Here is a 22,800-nt window from a genome sequence, read left to right on the forward strand (position 1 = left end):
AGCCTGTACCTTGATACATGGACAGCTGTTTTCAAATTAGCAATCTATGACTATACATCCACATATAAATTATTAGCAAAGTAATTATCTTTTTAAATTGAAAAAAAAATAGAAAACCTCATGTTTACTCCCCACTGTTGGACACACTCTGCTTACAGAAGAGAATGGAAGTGACATGTATTCACTATTCTAGTCATAAGAGAATGCAGGAAGCAAGAAGTAAGATGGCCTGTAGGTAGAGAAAGTTGAGTATGAGATTTCATGGAGTTGCATGATGTATTGTTTTGAGTCAGGTTCATTTAAATATACTTTACATACAATAAAAGCAACCAGCTTTAACTATACAGTCTAAATAAGCACAATGATAATATAAAACTTTACTATTCTCCCCTATCCCAGCCTTCCCACCCCAGTTTCCCTAATTTTTTTTGTAGTCAGTCCCTTCCCCCCCACCTTCAGCCCTAGGCAACTATTGATCTCTCTGTGCCTGTAATCTCACCTTTTCCAGAATCTCATATGATGGGGGAGGTAGAGTATATCGTCTTTTGGGTCAGATTTTCATTCTAATTGTAATGCATTTTATTTTTTTTTTATTTTTTTTTTTTTAGAGGCATGCTTTATTTATTTATTTTGTTTGTTTGTTTATACATGCACTGGGTACAGTCAGAAGCGCGGGAGGGTGAGAGAATTCACCAGAGCCAGAGCAGGGAGCAGAACAGGCAGAAGGACCGAAGTACACTGCTGAGGGGAGCAGTGGGCGGCAGGAGAGCTCTGCGCGCCATGTGGGACCCTCCTCCGGTGACCGGGGAGCAGCCGGAGATCGAACCGGCGCCGCAGAGGCCGCGGGCAGCTTCGCAACCCAGCGCTCAACCACTGCGCCACCGGGGAGGCCCTGTAATGCATTTTAGAGTCATCCTTGTTGTAGTATGTATCAATAGTTACTTTTCACTCTCTAGTAGTATTCCATTATATAGATTGCCCACTAATTTGTTTATCCTTAACATTTAACATGTAGAAAACCTGGTAAAATTGTAATTTATGTTTTGCATATCATAGTTTCATTTATTATTTTTCTTGGCGATTGCTGTTACATTTTACTTTATAGAGTACTAAGCTGGATAGCTTTGAAATGTGGTAATTTCTGTACCTTCTATCTAAACGTATTCCTCATACCTTGATATTTAAATTAATCCCAAAGGAGAAAGTTTAAAAACTTCCAAAAAGAAACTGTTCATGAGAATAAGTTGCCAATATGAGATGATGGAATAATGTCTGAGACAGCACACCATGCATATCTAGACATGAAATCAAAAAAGTAAATTTTATAAACCTCTTACTGTGTTCTAGGTGGTCAGCAGTCCTGTCCCTCAATGTCATCTAATTAAAAGATTTAAAGTTACATAAAAGGGAAATATTTTTAGTATTTAGCAAATCATTTGAGGATTTTTCTTTAAATTGTATATAAATTTGATGGACAAGAAGTTAATGTATTAGAATAAAAAATTATTCTGCTCCCTGGTCTTTTAGAATTAAACTATTTGTATCCTAGTAAATTGAATACTGCTCAAGAAAATAGACTAGATGTTTTTTCTCTCATCAGTGTTCTGCCCTTATGTCCATTCATGGACAGAAGAAGAGCTGTTTTTCCTCTGTGCTCTGACATGATCATGGTGGGCTTGTTCTTGGTCTGAGGATTTAATTCTGGGCTTGAGGTCACCTAACAATCTAATATAGAAAGATTTCATATCCATTATCTCTTTATCTCTTTCATATCTAGTATCTCTCGTACCCAAATAAGCAAACTAGTCACCTCTACCTTACTTTCTCAGATGAGATGCTTTGATGTGAAGGGCTCAGATAAAACTTCTTATCTGGCAGTTGATTCCACTACCAAAATAAGATTTAAAAAAATCATTCTGCAGAGCCACATAGAACTGAGTATAAGATTTCTACTAATAATTACCAGTTCCAATGAAATAATAAAAGGAACACTTTATTTATGATTCTTAGATGTATTTTAAGAGTTTCATACTTTCTCTGAACCTGGTAAAACTGGTTAATAAGTCTACATTGTTTGGTGTTACTCATCTTTTAATTAATAGTATTGCCAGTTGTACAGTTAGGAAATCAATACTTAAAATAATACCTTGCATTTTACTTAACAGAGTAAATCGTATTATCCTCATTTTGTAAATAACATTTACTAACATCAAGGATTAAAGGTCACTGAACTCCGGTTACAAATGAGAAAGCCTAAAGCAATTTGACTCACCAACTACAAAATACAATGGGAAGGATAAGAGTCCAGTTGTATACCCCGATGTAATTTTTCATTCACACAATGTCCCAGTATGAATTGTTCAGTAGCTAGGGTATTCAGATTTGCCTAATAGGCTGGTTTTTATTTTATTCATTTTTTATTCTGTGATAATACCTAATTATTTTTATGACTCTTAATTCACATTAATACAGTTTCTTTGACATAGCAAGGGGTGTCTAGATTTTATACCCATCCCTCTCAAACAATCTGTGTAAAAAGACTAGGTTTTTCCCTTCATTAGTCTTGAGCTAATACTTTAGTTAAATAAAATGATAATAAATTGCTAAAAAAAAAATCACACCTTTACTAGTTATGATAGTATCAAATTGTCCTGAAGTTTCCCAAATGGTTGCTTTTAATTACTTGCAAACTGGTTTTAAAAAAAAAAAAAAAACCCTCAGACTGACACCAGTCCTTAAATAGTTTGTAAGACTTCTTGTGAAAAAGTCTTAACAGAAGAATCCTAAGTAAGCCACTGTTTGAAAACCACACACTGCATCATACGTATTTCTATCACAAATATATTTGGAAAAAAGAACCTGTTTCCCTTTGATGGTTTCTTACTCCCGTCAACCAGTTTATCCAAGAATGTTCTAAAACTGATAGCCATATCTAGCATTGAACTTGCAGACTCCTTATGTTGCATAAGAAAGTCAACTTTGTTTCTTGCTGCAGTTTCTTAATTTATGAACATGACCTGGTATTAGATAATCTTGATCAGATACAAGTGATGACTTCTTTGGAAAGAACTTCTGTGGCACTTCATATTGCCTGGATCGGAGGGTGAAAGATTAGAAGACTCCAGTTTGAGTATATAGTACAGATATTTGTCCTGTTCCCAAGCACATTTGTTTGCAAAGCTATTTTGTTGCCCTTCTAAGTATAAATTGCTGCTTCTGTTACAACTCTAGATGAAGCTTCTCTTATGATTCAAGCTACCAACAAAGTTCTAAATATTGTTTACCTGGACCTCTTTTACCAGAAGTAAGTAGTTTAACGAAACAACCTTCATTTTAACCGAGACAGCTACTCAGGACTAAAAGAGGGTCTGAAAGATGGTGGTTTTTGAAATAGCAGCAAACATTGTGGTGGTCAAGGAGAAAAGAGAAGTCATATGGAACTGTGTTGTGTGCTGATGGGAGAGGGAAGACAGGAAGGTGAGGGAAGGAGATGCCCCATGTGGGTTTGATCAGTTGCTGTGGTTGCAGAAGCTGACAGTGTAAATACATTATTGACTTGTAGATTTAGGTGCAGGCTACCTGGGAGGAACCTAAGCAAGGAATGACTGTATACTGCTAAGGTTGAGTTTTGTCCTGAAAAAAAAGATCCATAGTGAAAGGCTCTTATAAAAGACCAACCAAGAGAGTCTTTGATAGTAAAAGCAAAGTGGTGTAGCAGAGGATATTAATAGTGATCTAGAGAGCAGGCTCCTATTGTTAACAAGCAAACCCAATGTGCTCACCTGGGGAGTGGCACCATGGAATGAGTGTCACTGTCCTCAGTGAACTTGGAGTCAATTTTTGGATTTAAGTCCTGCACCCCGAGTCAGCATCTTGGCAAAACTTAAGCTGTTTCACTTCTCTTCACCTCTGGTTTCTCATATGTTAAACATTTGCTGAGCTCTGGAAGCTATTATGAGGTTCAAATGAGATAATCCATATAAAATCAAAATTTATTTCTCTTTACCTACAATGTCAACAACCCCGCCAGCCTTTGCTTTCCCCTACTCCAAAAAAACAATGTAAAGGAGACCAGTTGTCATGACTGATATTTTTTAAAAAATAGTTATTATTGGACTCCAGGATCATCCAGATACCAAGTACACATATCATTGTTTGACTATTCTGAGCAGATAGTTGTATGAGAGTATTTGATCTGAGGTCTAATTTTGTCTATAAAATGAGGAAGAGGCATCTGTGTTTGACAGTTTACGTAGGAATGCACATCCCCACACTTGTTACTTTATGTAAAATGATAGAATTCTTGGAGTGAGCCTTAGAAGGAATAGCACATAACCTATCAGAACTTCTTTTTTTGTAAAGTAATTTAAATGACAAATACTTCCTGAAAATCAAGCTAGGCGTGATGATTCAGACCCACTCAATTGTGGTCCAGAGAGAATTTTATTTTGCAAAACTATGGGAGAGAATTTTCCATTGCAAAAATAGTAGTTTCCTTTATCCTACATCCTTTAATATCTTATCTTTCATAAGCATAGTACAATTGTTGAAACCAAGAAATTAAGATTGATACCATACTATTAAGTAGTCTAGAAATTTTATTCAAATTTTCCCACTGTCCTTATTCTGGTGTAGGATATCATATGTTTATTTGCCCTATCTTCTTAGTGGCCTCCAATCTGTAACCATTCTTTGGCCCTTTAAAAAATAAACCAACTCTTACCATTACCTATTGAAGCACACTAGCCACTGTTTTGTAGAATGACCTTCAGTTTTGGTTGAGCTGATGTTTTTCTCATCATTGAAGGTCTGAATTTTTGTCCACAAAGGGGGTGATGTGTCCCTCTCAGTAATACAGATGAAGAGGTTCATGGGGATACTTATGCCTGATGATATTAACTTTGATCATTTGGATAAGGTGGTTTCTGCTAGCTCTGACCATTGAAAAGTTAATGGATTTTCTCTTTGTAAGTAATAAGGATCTTATTTTGTTTTTTGAGATTTTGTGCTGTCTTAAATTAACAGTCAGGGTTAGAGCAATGGTGGTTTCCAGAGGCTTGCTAAGTGGCCTGTCCTGGTGGGAAGAAGCTGGGCCCTACCAAGTGATGGAGTCATTATTTCAGTGTTTGAATAGATATCCCTCAATCCAAGCTGAAATGGATTGCCTGACATTACATTGCAGGATTTTTAAGTCCTACCTCCAGGCAAATCTCATAGATACTAGCAAAAATGAAAGTGTGAAACGCTTTTTAATGTATATTTAACAACACTAGTCTGGTGATTACTGATGTGTATTCTCTATGGACTCCCTTTGCCATCAGAAGAGGATGTTAAGAGACAACATTTTTACACATTTATTTAATCTAAATCCATCATATGTTTGCTTTCTAAATATCTATAACTGTCATTTGTAACAAGATCATAAGAAATCAAACACTTTAAGTCTAACTCAAACTTCGAATCATAGGATTACAATCAATTTTTAGAGAAAGTGCAATTACAGGTTTTCTTACTTTCCGTTATGAAATTGCCTGGTATTAAATAACACTAAAATATAGGCATAAAAAAAGAAGAAGAAAAACAGCGTGGTCCTGGGGAGCATGACAGGTGATGCTATTTGATTCATTGCTTTGATTCAGAAATTCACGTAATAACTCCTACTTAAAGGAATTTTCCACCTTGAGTCCAGTATCATGTCTGCTTGCATAGAAGAAATAAATTTGCCAAATGTACTTAATTCCTTCTTATAGTGTCACTATTTAATAAAGATTAGGGTACTTTTTTTTTTTTTTGCATTTAGACTGGGTTGCACAGCAAGAGTTCATATCTTATACTAATATGTGCTAAATAGTTGCATAGTATATAGACCATTGTTGTTAAAATAGCAGTAAGGAAGGCATTTTAGATCACAGAGCCCCAGTGGTCTACATTTTGTTTGCTTTGACATTATTAAACTCAATCTGTTTCTCTAAGTGTGACTCTAATTACTACATTTGCATGGCAGAAAAGTTTGCTTTGTGGGTTGACTTTTATTAACAGTGCTTGCATGTTTTCTTCTACTTCTCTCCCCCAAGCCCTTGCTCTCTCTGTTTCATGAGCAGACAGAACACCTTCAGTCACATTGAATAATTATGCACAATCAATAAATTTTTGTGTTTGTCTTTGTTGTTTCTTTGATGTGGCCTCTAGGATGCTGCCGGCAAGGTGTTGGACCGCTGGGCCATCATGTCTCGAGAAGAGGAAATCATCACCCTTCAGCAGTTTTTGCGGTTTGGAGAAACCAAATCCATTGTGGAGCTGATGGCAATTCAAGAGAAAGAAGGGCAGGCCGTAGCCGTACCATCTTCAAAGACAGACTCAGACATAAGGACTTTCATTGAGAGCAATAATCGCACCAGGAGTCCCAGCCTTCTTGCTCACCTAGAGAACAGCAACCCTTCCAGCATTCATCACTTCGAAAACATCCCCAACAGCCTCGCATTTCTGCTTCCATTCCAGTACATAAACCCAGTCTCAGCCCCACTGCTTGGATTGCCTCCCAATGGGCTACTCTTGGAGCAACCAGGACTGAGGCTGCGGGAACCGAGCCTTTCAACCCAGAATGAGTATAATGAGAGCAGTGAATCCGAAGTGTCTCCCACACCTTATAAGAGTGATCAGACACCCAATAGAAATGCCCTAACCAGCATCACTAATGTGGAGCCCAAAACCGAGCCAGCCTGTGTGTCCCCCATTCAGAATTCTGCTCCAGTTAGTGATCTGACCAAAACTGAACACCCAAAAAGCTCATTCCGGATTCACCGGATGAGAAGGATGGGGTCAGCCTCTCGGAAAGGGAGAGTGTTCTGTAACGCATGTGGGAAGACATTCTACGACAAAGGTACTCTCAAAATTCATTACAATGCTGTGCACCTGAAGATTAAACACCGATGCACCATAGAAGGTTGCAATATGGTCTTTAGCTCCCTCCGAAGCCGCAATCGCCACAGTGCAAACCCGAACCCTCGCCTTCACATGCCTATGCTACGGAATAACCGCGACAAAGATTTGATTCGGGCTACGTCAGGAGCTGCCACCCCCGTCATAGCAAGTACAAAATCAAACCTAACACTCACGAGCCCTGGCCGGCCCCCAATGGGTTTTACCACTCCCCCACTAGACCCTGTCTTACAGAATCCTCTCCCTAGCCAGCTGGTATTTTCTGGGCTAAAGACTGTCCAACCAGTTCCTCCATTTTATAGAAGTTTACTCACTCCAGGGGAAATGGTGAGTCCTCCAACCTCTCTCCCAACCAGTCCCATCATTCCAACCAGTGGTACTATAGAGCAGCACCCCCCACCACCCTCTGAGCCAGCAGCACCCGTCATGATGATGGCCGCTCATGAGCCCAGTGCCGACCTGGCACCCAAGAAGAAGCCCAGGAAGTCCAGCATGCCTGTGAAGATAGAGAAGGAGATTATAGACACCGCTGATGAGTTTGATGACGAGGATGATGACCCCAACGATGGTGGAGCTGTAGTCAATGACATGAGCCACGACAATCATTGCCACTCCCAAGAGGAGATGAGTCCAGGCATGTCTGTGAAGGACTTTTCCAAGCATAGCAGGACCCGATGCATTTCAAGGACTGAAATAAGAAGGGCTGACAGCATGACGTCTGAGGACCAAGAGCCTGAGCGGGACTATGAGAATGAGTCTGAGTCCTCAGAGCCCAAACTCGGTGAGGAATCCATGGAAGGGGATGAGCACATTCACAGTGAAGTGAGCGAAAAGGTCCTGATGAACAGTGAGAGGCCAGATGAAAACCACAGTGAGCCCTCTCACCAAGATGTCATCAAGGTGAAAGAAGAATTTACAGATCCCACTTACGACATGTTTTACATGAGCCAGTATGGACTGTACAATGGTGGGGGCGCCAGCATGACTGCCCTGCATGAAAGTTTCACATCTTCTCTGAATTACGGCAGCCCTCAAAAGTTCTCCCCAGAAGGTGATCTGTGTTCTAGCCCAGACCCCAAAATCTGTTATGTGTGCAAGAAGAGTTTCAAAAGCTCCTACAGTGTGAAACTTCACTACAGGAATGTTCACTTAAAAGAGATGCATGTCTGCACCGTGGCTGGCTGCAATGCTGCCTTCCCCTCTCGCCGAAGCAGAGACAGGTCAGTAAATCTCCATTGGCTGCTCCTGCTGGGGGTGGAGGGTGCCAGTTTCAGTCATGTTGGACTTAACATTAAGAAATCCAACTCAGATGTTTTTGATGCATTGTAAAGATTGTCTGCAGTGACCACATGATAACCAAGCTGCCATGCTCATGAAGGATTGTTGCAGTTGGTGCTTGTTATGATTAAGCATGCAGAAAATCATATGCCATCTTACCCAGTAATGCACGCCATTTTTCTCTGTGCTCTGTGTATGTGTATATGTGTGTATGTTTTTTTCATGCATCTAGGTGTGAATAAGTTAACTGTGTACACAGTTCCCTGCTTTCCCATGAACCTTCACTTAGAAGCCGCAGCTTCTGTTATATATATAAATATATATATATTTCTGCTTTGCCATGTGGCTTTTTAATTAAATCAATATATTATCTTCATACACACATATTTATCCAATATAGAAACAGAAATTTACGGATGGAAAGAACCATAGGTCCAGGACTTCGAGACAGCCTGCATCTCCGTAGGTATAACCAGAAATGTTATCATTCTTACATGAGTATTTAGTGTGTCCTTGAATTCTTTAAGAGTCATGAAAATATCAGTAGAAAATGGGCCCAAAGTAATTGTTGGTATGGGGAAATGGTATGGTGGTGCGGGTTTCTTTATTTTAACTTCACAATGTCTTTGAGCATTTCCCTAAAATATAGTCTGTCATGGGAATTGTGCACAGAAGGGAAGGCATGCATATACTTTTAGGATCAGTTAGAATATATTATGTCCAACCTTCAGATGACATCACACCTCAGCTATGTAGTTGCTGTTCTAAAACAGTTGGGCTTAAACAGAAGCAGCTGGTTCTAAACCTACAAAGTTCTTTTTCAGTCCTAAAGAAAATGTAATATAAATGGAATGTGTCAAGGTGGTCACTGGTGGGGTAACACAGCTATCCTACACTTATGAGGAGAAGCTTGTGTGCAGATCATTTACACCACACACCAGCCTGTCTGGACTCATACACCAGTTAGTTCTCCTACTATGTCAGACGTGGGGTTTTATTTTTATGTTGTCTTTTTAAAATATTTTTAGAGAAAATTGTGTTACACGGTAAAGAATTTAATATATGTTGAAGAAACAAGTCTATAGGAAATTTCCAAGAAACCACCACCAAAACTGGAGTGCTTATTCATTAGTTCTTTGACAGAGTAACACGTAATAAAAGTAACTCTGAGAAGTAGTGACGAATCGTTAGAATTACTGTTTGTCTTTATATTTTAAAGATCATCTTAAGTAAAGGTTAAAATTATTTTCGTTTGTGCCAAAATACAAGGGCCCCAATCCACAGAAAGCAAAATTTCTTAGAAAAAGAAGTCGCTTTTATTATACAACTCAAAACATGCTTTGAAGTGAAATCTGTAACTTTCAAGATTTCCCTTCTCCCTCATCCATACCCTCTCCCATTTACCACAGTCTAAGGAAATGTTTTCTGGTTGCAAAGGTCTTTTCAGCTCCAAGTTATCATTGACAGTCACAGAATATGGCAGATAAGATAACTATACTTTGAATAATAAAATTTAACATTTTACCCAACCTCGCCATCCAAGTTTTTGAGTAATCTTTCAAATTTGAAATAGTGCACTTGTGATAATGAGGTTAATGCATTGGATTTTTTTTTAACAAAAATAAAAGACTCATGAAAACCTGCATAAAATATTTATGGAAATGGAATGTTTGAAGACAAGCCAAAATTTAAGCTTATTTGCATGAATTCCTATCACAGTTTTAGTTGGTTTGCTGAAAATAATTGCAAGTCTTTACATGGGAATAAATGACTCTGAGACCAAAAGATACAGCACCGGAAGTTTGGTGTTTTCACCTATATCAAACTACAAGCAAACACAAGCACTTAGGCTACTGTGTCCTCATGCATAAGGAGGTACAGTTGAGTCAGTAGTTTATCTGAGGAGAAATGTCCATTGATAACTGAAGAATATTTCTGTTTCCATTTGTATTTCATAATTTGGAAGCTTGGCAGCTGACTAGTCATATAGAAGATTCGCCCAGTATCTAGGATAAGTAGCATATTCTAGGGTGAAAGAACAATATAGTCTCCTATGTGTATTCAGACATATAGGAGATTGTAAGCCTCACAAGACAGGTGATGCGTTTCATTTGGCTGGAATATCCCATCACACCTGATCTTTTTATTCTGCAGTTGTGTCACGTGTGATAAATGAAAAAAAGCAAGTTAGAAAAGTAATGTTATAATAAAGTATTTTAATTCTCACCTGAAATTTTGCTTTCAGGAATATTTAGATATTCCTGATCCCAGAAACTGATCCCAGTTTCAACACTTAACAAAAGCTCTGATCCTTTAATTTTGACATTTTTTTACTTCGGAAGGAATATGTCCGTATTTGTTGATTCTGTGTCTTGAATAAATATATGTCACAAGTTTAGCTACCAGCAGATAACCAGAAATAGCAATGCCACTGGTGCCTCTTTTCGTGCATCAACAGAGTAGACACAGACATAATTGTACTCCTGTTATTGCCATTTCATCAGCTAATGCCAATCAATGATGTAACCCCCTTATTCACAAGACCTCTTGGATCACATCACTGATCTACCCATTAGGCTTACCTTCCTCTTTCTCTTCACTTCTGCTGTATTAATTACGAGAACCCCAGGAATGTTGTATCCCTGCTTTTTTCCCTCTTCAATTCACTGTGAAGCTAAGACAGGTTTCCTTACCTTTCTCTGAACCAACAGACCTTCCCAAACAGAAGCCCTCCTTTGCCTTTAATCCTGCGGTTCTCAGACCCATTTCTTTTTCTCCCCAGAGTCTCTGTTCAGCCATCCTTGACTCCACAATGTCTTCCTTGCGCAAATAAAGCATTAGAAGGGATTTTGAGTGGGGACAAGGCTGCAGGGTTTGTGGTATGCCTGTGATAAAACTAATAGAATAACCTTCTTCCTTTGTTTCTAAAAGCAACCTTCTTGTCTCAGGCTTGGAACACCTCACAGGAGTGATACACAGGTCTTGCGGGGCTTCTCTCAAGATGCTTACACAAGAAGGAGTTGAATTTTTGGTCTGCAGATAGACAGGATAGTAAGATCAGGTAGAAAGATGTTAAATACTGTTTTAGATCCAGCAGTTGATTAACAGAGATTTCCAAGTCTTTGCTTATGGTCTTTCTAGATTTTATAAAATCAAGGTGAAAATTTTTTGAAAAGTAAGAATGTACTTTGTCTAAATTTACGGAAAAGGAGAAGGGAGGGAGGTGGCACATGTAAAGCTTACGAAGCCTGAGAATTCTAAGCATAGCATGGAAGGTGTCCCTTTCTGTTCAGTTGCTAGTGAGTGTGTTTAATAAATCTGAACGCAAGAGGACCATTCCATATTAATGACAAAGAGCAAGCTAAAATTGCACAAAGTCCAATTCATCCAGTTACTAGGTGGCCTGTAGAATAATTTTTATTCTGAATTATAGAAGTTAAATGTAAATTATTTTCTCTGTAGACATCTGTGTCACAATAAGGTGGGAGCTTAGAGTGTTTTCATGAGTGCTGATAACTGTATAGTGTTAGATCTCAAAGTCTGCAAACACCCTTCATTGCTTCTTGTTTACCCTTTAATTTTTCTGCTACTAAGATACTCTTTTTTCAGGAACAAGAAGCTGGCTCTCACTTTTGAAATATACATATGAAATACTCGCTGGGGAAGAGGAAATCCTAATTAACTGTCCTAGAACTAAATTTCCTCATAAAGGAAACCTTGAGAACAGTGTCATAGTGGAAATTAGCTAGATCCGCTTCAACTTGGTCATTTCTTATTCTCTGTCTTGAATTTTGATCCCCAGGAGGGCTGAGTGGTCTTAGGTCATCTGTATATAAGGGAAGCCCATTTATAAATTTTATTTGGTTTTTAATTCAAGAAAAGAAACAAATGCCTTTCTGCCCTTTATCCTAATATTCCTCATTATTTACTAATCTGTTAAAATCTATTTATGTGTAGTTTTAGTGATTGGCAACTTTAAAAATCCCTCAATGAAAATAGGACTTTGTACACAGCAACTAGATGATCTGCATAGAAAGAAATATTTGTCACTGTTTTTCATCTTACATGAATTTCACTATCTTTGTTCCTCTCTTCCCCTGAAAATAATGGCCTCTAATTGCCAAAGTTTTGTTAAATTTTATCAGAATGGCAAGGATATATGTTTGTTCCTCAAGGTGTGGGAAAGGTGATTCAGTCCATGAATAAATTTAAAAACAAAATAATATTTGCTTAGGGTGATTTATAAATAAATATGAGGCAGCCATTGGTGCCAAGTGTGAACCTTCTCTTTGATTGCTAGTTAAATCAGCTCAGATTTAAACATGTAAACTTCTTGATTTGTATGGAATAAGACATCTGTATTTGGTTTATTAAAACCTGCTGATGTCTCCAGAACTAAATTTGTTCCTATATAGGCCTCTGGGTAGCTGTAGCTAAAAAGCAGAGATGTATAGTTTTTGCTTGTCTGATTACCTGACTTCCAGCCCTGTACAGGTGTGCAGGAATAAATTAACATGAACTACCTCTGATGAGCCACTGCATACATTAACAACAGAGGTGAAGATGTGAAAACATGCTACCTGCCTCCTGTTATCACCTTCTCAGCATAGCAACATTCATTTTTTCCATCATTCTCTGTTTGGAAACTTATAGAGAACTTTTCTAAAGAGAGATTTTCAATAAATACACATGATTTCGTTAGGCAGTACCTCCAAGAAATGAGCCACTTAGCACCAATTCAAGATAACTATTAGTATATTTGCTCTAATATAATTAGCTGTCAAATACAGTGTGTTAACCCTCTCTGAGTATGAGAACATTTTTAGACATCAGCCCTTTTATTTCCCGTATTTTTATCACTCAACTGCAACTTTCCTTTTCCAAAATTCTGTACCAAAGTGAAGTTGTGCAGATCGCCTGACTTTTAAATGTTAAGGAAGAGATTTTTTTCCCGTTACTCTATTTGGTTTCACAACGGAGCCAGCAGATCAATAGGTCTTTTGTACTTATCTCCATTACTTTCCATCAAAGGCAAACAAACAAAATAAATCCTGCTTCTGAGTAATTGCTAGTTGTGCCCTCCTCAAGCAAAACTTTGGTAGTAAGATAAACTTCGATGTCATTCCTGTCTCTGGGGCTCTTTTTATGTACTGGGAGAAGAGCAATGAGCAAAACGGTCTCCTTGTATCATGGGGAGAGACTCTGTCAAGCCTAAAGTGAGCCTCGGAGCTTCCTAATGACCTCCTGCTGGCCCAGCTGGATGTAAGACAAGCTCATTTAAGCCTCTGCTGACCTTTCACTCCTTCACTACAAGAACTACACCAGCCACTTCCACCATCTCCCAGGCTGCTTACCAAATAGACAACACTTAATGGTGGACAGGTGATTTCCTTTGCATGATACAAAAGATTTAACAAATTTTTCTGGTGCAAATCTCCTGAGACTGCAATAACTTCCACTGCATGAACATAAGCTCTTAATACTTCCCTCTACCGCTTATTCTTACCTTCCTTAGAAAAGTACACATTATTCCTCTTGCCTGCATCAGTTTGAAATTCTAACCAAAAGCAGCATTTAGAGCAGCACGTCCTGAGTACGAAGACACTATTTTTCATGATATCACCACTTTGCAAGGGTCATTTTTCCTGTTTTCTATCTACCTCCTTCTGGTTCACTGCCAACTATAGCACCCTTTATTCGTCTGAGTCTTTCTCATGCATAATCATTCATCTAAAATACACATTTTTATAGATAATATTTTTTAAAAACACAGGCCATTTCCTACTAGGAAACAGGTTATAAACTTGCACACATGTTAACACTCGCTTGTATCAATCCTGCTAAGGTTGGTTCTGTCTTAGGCAAAAGGCTTCTACCAGCTCTCTCTCTCTTGGTCTAAGTGATCATTTGTTATCATGCTCAGAGGAAGGGAGACTTTTCTTCCTTTGTTGAAATTTCATTGTGAAGGTTAGGCTAAAAGGCATTTTTTTTTCTTTTTTAAAAACCCTTCTCAGAAATAATTTAATGTTTTTGCCTTAAGACTCCCACAAGCTTCAAATAAATGAATGTGGCAGAGTATTAAAGGAGTTTTCACTTGCCAAAAAATTACAATGTCATAAAAAAGGGATTTTGTAACTTTGATTCTTGAATGCCTGTGTGTGTGTGAGAGAGAGAGAGAGAGAGGGGGGTGGGAACAAGAGAACAAGAACATGGGTGAGAGAAGAGCAGGCTGAGAAAGAATACTTTTTAGAAAAAGACAGCTCTTCAGTGGTTTAACATAAAGCTGCACTTTAAAAAAATTACCTAGATTTTATGTCCTAATGCAAACTGCTTGAATTAAAACAGAAGTTATAAATTCCTGGTAAAAAGCTGTTAGGTCTGAAGTGTTAGTGATCTTAACTCTAGTACTTTATAGAGTTTATTACTTCTTTTATTAACTAAGGGGGAAAATGTTACCCACTTCTAGTTTAATTCTTTTTCTTACTTGCTCTAATTATTTTGACTTTACCTTAGGAAAATAAAAAAAACCCAAGTGTTTGTAACTGAACCTATGTAAGTGATGCCTCAATTTTGCTGTTGCACATATCAATCTGAATTATTACCAGCTATTCAAAAATTATGCTAACGTTGTAATCTAAATGCATCCACATAATGTATATGTGTGTTTATACATAAACATGCACATAAATAAGACTATCAAAAGACAGATCATCCTTAATTGCCAGAATAGACATCTTCATCTTGGGAAATGATGTATGAAGTTACTTTATCACAATGATGGGAAATAAGATTTTTGTAAGTAAAAGGAGATGAAATTGGGAAATGAGAACAACAACCCTTCAGAAGAAAGCCTCTCGGACCTGATGGCCAGCTGAGAGGAGCCGCTCTTAACTCTGCTGCCTTTTTAGTCTGCTCTGTCACTGAGGGGGCACTGGTGGGTCAGTGCGCTCACTAGTAATTGTGTTTTACAGACTTCTAAAGCAATTGGCTCAGTCAGTCCCAATTCAATAAAAGTGGAGAGCAAGAGAGAGAGCACTTTTGTTCTATTTTTTACTTGAAATTATTTCATTCAGCAGTCTGTCTTTTTTATTACCAGGACTTGACATTAGCACTCCAAGCTATATTAGCATCCATTTCAGCAGTTCAGTAATGGTATTAAAAAAACACTTAACTTCAACGGTGAATGGTTGTATGACAGTACCATAAAAAATCCACATTAAAAAAAAACTTATGTATTTGTCCCAGCAAATTATTTTTCACTTGTTTAACCACTTCAAAACTATGTTCTTGTGATGGGTATTCATGAGGACCTTCTTGTTCTCAGAAGCAGCCAACTGTGGGGCTCTGTCAATTAGGGAATTGGGGAAAGAGGAAAAGGAAATCCAGTGGGGAGAGGGTAGGTAAAGAGGCTGTTTACCCAGTAGTTAGATTACCTTCCGTTCATCAGCAGAGATGGAATTGGCAATCTCAGAGCACCCAAGGTGAAATTCTTGGATCCTCATGCAAGGCTGGGATTTGATTTTGAACCCAGCACTCTCCAAACTTGGGAGCAAAGCCTAACTACTTTGGCACTGCAGCATGCTCATAAATGACTACATTAGGTTCTAAATTTTGATTAAACATTCAGTAATTAATCAATGGTAGACACGAAACAGTTGGCAAGGTCCAGAGCTGCAAAATGTTTAAGACATAAAACATTACGAAGTAATTAGAATACGCTCCTTCAAGAGAAGGATTGCCTTCAATAAAGAGGTAAATGATAGCATCCTGTTTATTGTGGACGTAGGCAGCCAGAGCAATATGATAAACTGCTGGAGATACACATATCAGTAATCATCCACATTATTAGTGCCATTAATCATAATTCCAAAAATATGACAGCAGCAGCCAACTTTTTGACCAATTTTGCTTCTGCCTGTTGGCCATTATAACTTCACTAATAGACTGCAGAGCTCCTGTGCGTGGCAGTTTGCATTGAGAATGGAAGGTTAATTATATTTGAGCTGCTGATTTCTTCTCTCCTTGGAAAAGGCTTAGCACTTTGATAATCCCAGGAGTTCACTGTTGTTAAACCAGTAAAAGTACTTTATTGAAATTTTCTTTGTTGGTCAGGAATGAGGAGATATTTCAAATGAGATATAAGCGCCAGGCTGGGATAGCTGCTAATGTTTGTTGCTCCAAAGTGATCCTTGGGCAGCAAGATGAGCTCCCTCATTTCTCTTCTGCAGATGGGTAAACATTTTAGCACTATATGGTGATACACCAGGAAGTCCCCCAAGACTAGTGGTCTCAGTATGTATCTGTAGGACTGAGAGGTGGGGGGAAGTGGTTAATAATATTGGGAGATGAAACACCTCCTTAATACAAAATTCTGCTTTTTTGCCTATGAATGTGTGAGTAAGAAGTAGAAAGAACTTCACCAACATCTCAATATTTCTAAAAGTTGAAATGTTTGGTAGTTTCAGTGCATTACTGTTGGTTAATTGAATTTTCATGTTTTGGCTGGTAATTTTGACATAATTTAACCAAAGACAAAAATTACATTTTGAGTATTATTTTTGCTGATGTATTTTAAGAAGTTTCATTTTCAACAGAAAATTAATTTTATATAAAGCCATACCCAAATAATAATGATTGTCTACAAAATTCTAGCCCCTCCCCTGATTAGCTCAGATGAGTTAGTAATGTTCTTTTTAACTGATCATAAATTAACTATTTTAATGATGTAAAACTCATTTGAATATTTAGACTCAGAAAACGTTTCCTTTGCAAAAGATCTGAGAAGTTATGTTTCATGTTGTATACATTATATATATTTTAAACGGCAGGAAAAGTATTAGAGGAAAATCACTTCTATTCTAGAAATACATCTTCTAAAATCTTTAAGTCAGACTATAAAACAAGGATGGAAGACTTACGAGTTAGTTCATCCAGGGTAAATATAAAACTCAAGATTATAGTTTAGACATTTAAATTGTTAAAAGATGCTAGGGTTCATGGGTTTTGCTTTTTCTTATCCAATGATAATAGTAAACTGAACACCATCTGAGCCGCCTGATTGAGAAAATTTCCAAATGCTGTGAAAACATAATCCTATTCACAGTGTAACACTTGTCTCACATTAAGTGCAACAGGTACCTCTGGAATAATCAGCACCCTGGAGAAGCCTTGATGTGTTAGATATAACTCAAAAGTAAAATAGTTCAGGACCAGGACTGCTGCGTATCAATTCTACATTTAACCTGAGCATCCAGCATCCACATTTTATCTACCAATCTGCTTTCCCAAATGCCATCACTACATTAACATTTTTTATGCATTCCATAGTAATGACAAATTGTTTTCTAACTGTAGCGCCAGATTTAGTATGCGAAAGACATGTTTGCCTCTGCCAACAAACCAATAATTCTCACTAACATCTTCAGAGTTACAACATTTATAAAGTTGCAAAGTGGAGTAAACAAACCATCTGTTTGGCTTTTCCATATATGTCATGCTTTCTTATTAGCATATTACGATTCATTTAGTAAACAAATTTGGTGATTTCGTTCACGTCAAAGTTAGGTTGGAAGCTTGAAGATGATTAACATTCCTGGGACAGGCACATTAATACATTGCTTCCTCGGCAAAGTTAAATGGCTTCTCAGGAGAATCGCCCCTTGTTGACAAGATGAGACTGTCAATTTTGTTTGCCTGCCACATTAGGGGCCGTAAGGGGATGGCAGGCTCTGAGAGAGGGGAGTCATGTAGGCAGCATAATTCACTGTGAATTGAGAAAAGAAGTCTAATTCTGATAAATGGTCGACCCCAATACATCCTACCTGTTATTACAACAGACGTGCCGTATCTGTGCAGTAAATTAGCTAAACCCCTAAAGAGTTTGGTGGGAGCTTATCTTCAAGTGAATAATTTGAATGTAGAGGGAATGGTCTGCGTGACCAGTATGGATGATTTGTTTTATATTGAAAAGGATTGAAGTGACTGAATTTCATACTTCTAATTTGCAAGAATTTGCTTAGCTTTTATTTCTTGCTTTTAGTATATACTTCTTTACTTTTAGGTTTTATTGAGCAATCATCACCAGAATTTTACATTGACTGTTTTCCTGAACCTAGCAATAGTGTTCATAGCTGCTGGAGAGAATCTGTATATAATAGCCTAAAGAACAACTGCTAGTATTGCAGAAATGTATACTATCAGGAATGTTCTTTAATTCACAGGATAGTAAGCAACCTTCCATTAATAAACGATAATACAAAAATTTTGAGGAGTTAAGTACAGTAGAATTAAATGCAGTGGCATAGCAATCAAGATAATATGGGGTAGAGGTTTTAATTTTTCATTTATGTGGATGTGGAATGCAGATTTACATATCTATTCAGTTTTATTGACTCAGTGTCCCATGATATATTCAAACATGCTATTGAGATTCCTAGACTGGATATAATTTTGTTTCTCTATCCCCATATATGTGCAGACACACACACACAGTATACATATATCAATATATAATTTCATAAAATCTGCTATGTATATATCACTGATCATTTTGGATAATACAATTTGAGGTAGAGAGGTGTGTGTGTGTGGGTGTGTGGGTGTGTGTGTGTGTTGTGTGGAATAGCAGAGGTGAGCAGAAAAATAAAGGCAATAACTAATTTAAAACAAACCTCAATTTCCTTGGTTTAGAATGACTCAAAACTGAAGAGTTAAGAGTTAGATGTTGGTATTCTCATGTACCTCTAGGTTCACTGTTCGTTTGCTGCCACATTTTTATTTTGTAATTTGTTAATGGGATATTTTCTTTCAAAAATAGAATTCTTCCCTGTATCTAAAAGCCAAAGTTAAAACTTCAAAACACTTTTTTCTTTTCAATGTTTTTCATTTCATTTTTATAGGTTAAACATTGTATGAAGTCAAACTGGGCATTTGAACAGGTAGGAAAGGAAAAAACCCAAGACAGGACTGGCTTTCTCTAAATGGCACTTAAATTTAATTTTAACTGTTGGATTAATTTTGTGTCTTCTCTGGTAAAGTGGCACAACAGCATTTTCTTTCTTTTTTAAAAAAAATTGAGGTATAATTGACATGAGTAAAATTTTCATTAAACAGAAAAGACTGGTAGTCCTCTTAGAGTACTTGAATTCAGTATTATGAAGAATGAGTTTGGTTTTATGACATCCCCTGTATAAGGCCCTGTTACATTTTGCTTTTGATGATCTTAGTCTTCAAGAGACTTTTAGTAAACTCATAGTATGGAAGGAGTAGGAAAGATTGCAGCGCTCCCACGGAAACCATTAGTTATATTCTTTTTTGGGGTTTTTTTTAATTGAAGATTTGTTTGTTTGTTTGTTTGTTTGTTTATACAAGCACTGGGTACAGTCAGAAGCGCGGGAGGGTGAGAGAATTCACCAGAGCCAGAGCAGGGAGCAGAGCAGGTAGACGGACAAAGTACACTGCTGAGGGGAGCAGCGGGCGTGGCAGGAGAGGTCTGCACGCCATGTGGGACCCTTGCCAGGGATCGAACCAGCGCTGCAGAGGCTGCGGGCAGCTTCGCAGCCCAGCACTCAACCACTGCGTCACCAGGGGAGTCCCTAGTTGTGTTCTTCTTGAAAGCAGCCATCTTGGGGTTAAATTTTGGACCACTACTGTACTCATTAAGACTAGATCCTAGACTAGATCCTAGTTAAGAACAGATGCTTACCTCTCCTACTCATGAACTTATCTTTTCTCTCCATCACGTTCTTTTTTTTTTTTTTTTTACTGTAAGAGGAATTTTGCCTTTACCTATCAGAATTCCCTCCCTAACCAAAGCAAGTAGAATCAGCCTTCATAGTGTTTGTTTATGTAAAATATAATCAGTTTTATTACAGTCTAGATTTTTGTTAATGATTCTACTCCAAAAACAGATATTGAGACACTAAGTGAATTTTCTAGGCTTTATCTCTGGAAAACTCAATTGGTTCCTTCTTGAACTTCTCCTTCCATTTATTATGTGCAACTACATGTTGCTTTCTCACTAAGGGAGCCCGCCCATTTTCAGTACTCTCTGGTTTTCCTCCCATTTTAGGACCACCATCCCTTTGCATGTTACAGTCAGTAGTTGTGAATTCTTTCTGTATTCAGTCTATCTTTCCTTTATTCTCACTGCCTCAGTTTTGCTGATCCAAATAAAATTGTAAATTATAATTAACCCTAGATCTCTCAGTCTCTTCATGAGGACAGTGTTTTATGACAGTTAATGGTTCACACTGACTCATCCAGTGTCTGACAGTATGTCATGGTTAAAATCAAATGTTGCCTTTTGTCCATTCTGTGGGGTCTGAACCCTAACCTCCTGAGTGATAGGATCATTAAGTACTCACTGTAAAGAACTTCAGTCTTCTTTGCTTCCCTCTCTTGCTTTTCCACTTCAGCCCAGTAATACTATGCAAGTTTCTTAGAAAATCGCTAAGCCCACCATCATGAAAGTGAACAGCAGAATTTCCATACTCATTTCTTCCCATCCCTACTTCAAGTGTTTTGCATATGGCATTTAGGAGTATTATTAAACAAAAATGAAATATATTAAAAAATGAACATAAAAGAATCAATTCTCTTGAACTGTGGTTGCATAATGGAAATCGACTACCATGAATGAACCCGTGTACTAAAGTTATGAACAGCAGAGCTAATGCACTGCCATGAGTTCATCTTTATTATTGCATTACACCTGAATCAATTGATAAAGTAGCTTTTTTTTTTAAAGTGAGGGATGGCACTTAATTGAATAAAAGTCAATGTAATTATATTAGCAGAGGCCAACAGTACTGCTGACAGCGGAAAAGGGACACTGTTGAACAGAGTGCCAGAGCTGGTCTACACATTTCTGCACATCGTTTGGTTGACAGATATTGAGGGCTGGTACATCATCTAATTAGATTACAGATTTCTATTGCTGTAAGTGAGAAATGAAGAGAAACATCTCTTCCTGGTAACATATCGGTAGAGATGTGTCATTTCACAAGTCATCATAGGAAAGATGCGTCCATCTGGGCGATCAGTGTGTCCTTTTGTCAATGTTAATTTATTCTTCCCTATTCAGTGTGTCTTGATGTGACTGCTGTGTGTCTGGCTGCTGTTTTCTCAGCAGTGAATCTAGGAAGCGGTAACTACAGATGTGTGAGAAGCAACACAGAGTTCTAGATTACAGTCATCACAAAATGTATGCTTGTGAAATTAAGAAAGGGGAGAAGAGTGTTAAAAATAATAAACGGGGGGTAGGATTTTGTGAGTTGTTTATGGCTGGCAGATTGTTTTATCAATAGAGTAATAGTACAGAGTGTAGCTCTATTTCCACATTCTTGCAATAACTCTGGTATCATGCCCACATGTCAGGGTAAAGACTTCGCAGTAGGCATTTCCTGCACTCTGCTTAACATCCTGCACTTGGATCATCTGCCATCTGACACCAAAGAAACGGAAGCCACTGTGTCAGAGCAGAGACCGTGGGGACAACTTCTGTTTATCATTCACATATCTGCACACTGCATGCATCTGTGTAGAACTCATTTATGGATGATGATGATGTTGTGAATTTGGTTTATCGTAATTTGATTTATGATTTTTGGATTATGCAGCTGATCTGAAAATCATCAAGACAGTCTATGAGATGATCGCTTATGACAGAAAATGATTGTGTGATCAGAAAATTTTAAATCCCTATTTTATTGTTTGTTTTTTTTTAAACCAGATGTCTAGAATGTGAATTTGTTTTCTCTCTCTCTCTCTCTCTCTCTCTTTCTCTCTCTCTCTGTCTCTCATTCTTGCTTTCTTTTGTGATCGATTTAGCAAAAGATTAGAAAGCTGATCTTATTATCACAAGGTAAGCTCAGCCTTCCTAAGTGCAGTGTGGAGAGGGCTGCCGCCCCTCTACCCCCTAAGACCTGGAGTGCTATATATTGTCTTGTATAGAAAGGTGGGGAAAACTTTCCCACCTTTCTCGTCTCTAAGGCACATACCTCTCCCCCATCTCTAGAAAATACTAGCCATGCTTGTCACCAAATGGAGTGACTCATTTCTGTACTTTTTAATTATAATCAAGAGATCTGTGGAATATTTTACTGGTCATGCTAGGTCATTTCTAATATTACAATTACTTCTCTGAGTTGTGGCACTTCCACCATTACTGAGAAGCTTTTATGGATCTGCATATTTATTCATTAGTTTATTTTGGGGAAGGGTAACCTTCAATTTAGGTGCTTGTCAAATATGTGAGCATTTGCCAGTGGAGAGAGGTATATGCCCAAGGGCACTTTAAAAGTAAATGGGGGATGTAAATACAAAGGCAATGTTTTCAGACAGATAACATATCAGGCTTTGTAAATCATACTGTCCCTATGGATGCTCTGGGACAAATCCTATCTCTTTTTTTACACAAGCAAAGCACTCGGTGAAAAGAGTAAGTTTTGCTTGTCTAAGAAGTATGGATTCCAGTTGTACATTCCAGGGTCTGTATGTTATTATGTACTCAATTTTTTTTTTGTGCTTACTGTGTGGGTTTGGTTTTTTTGTGGGGAGGAGGGAGCCCCTTGCATTTTTTCT

The 22,800-nt window shown here is 37.8% G+C and overlaps 1 protein-coding gene across 8 annotated transcripts in view; it reads left to right on the top strand.

Annotated features, from left to right (window-relative positions):
* BNC2 (basonuclin 2) overlaps window positions 1-22,800 on the top strand; it is a 417,406-nt gene that overhangs the window by 383,798 nt on the left and 10,808 nt on the right. For 5 of the 8 annotated variants that reach the window (XM_054688704.1, XM_054688701.1, XM_037495038.2 and 2 more), the window contains 2 exons: window positions 6,190-8,159; window positions 8,618-8,683. In XM_054688704.1, coding sequence (XP_054544679.1) covers window positions 6,190-8,159; window positions 8,618-8,683 — 2,036 coding nt within the window. The remainder of the gene's footprint in view (window positions 1-6,189; window positions 8,160-8,617; window positions 8,684-22,800) is intronic. The other 3 variants (XM_037495039.2, XM_054688702.1, XM_054688705.1) reach the window with 1 other exon arrangement.

This window comes from Talpa occidentalis, unplaced genomic scaffold, assembly GCF_014898055.3.
Source record: "Talpa occidentalis isolate TD23 unplaced genomic scaffold, MPIMG_talOcc4v2.1 talOcc4.7, whole genome shotgun sequence".
Classification (NCBI taxonomy): Eukaryota; Metazoa; Chordata; class Mammalia; order Eulipotyphla; family Talpidae; genus Talpa; species Talpa occidentalis.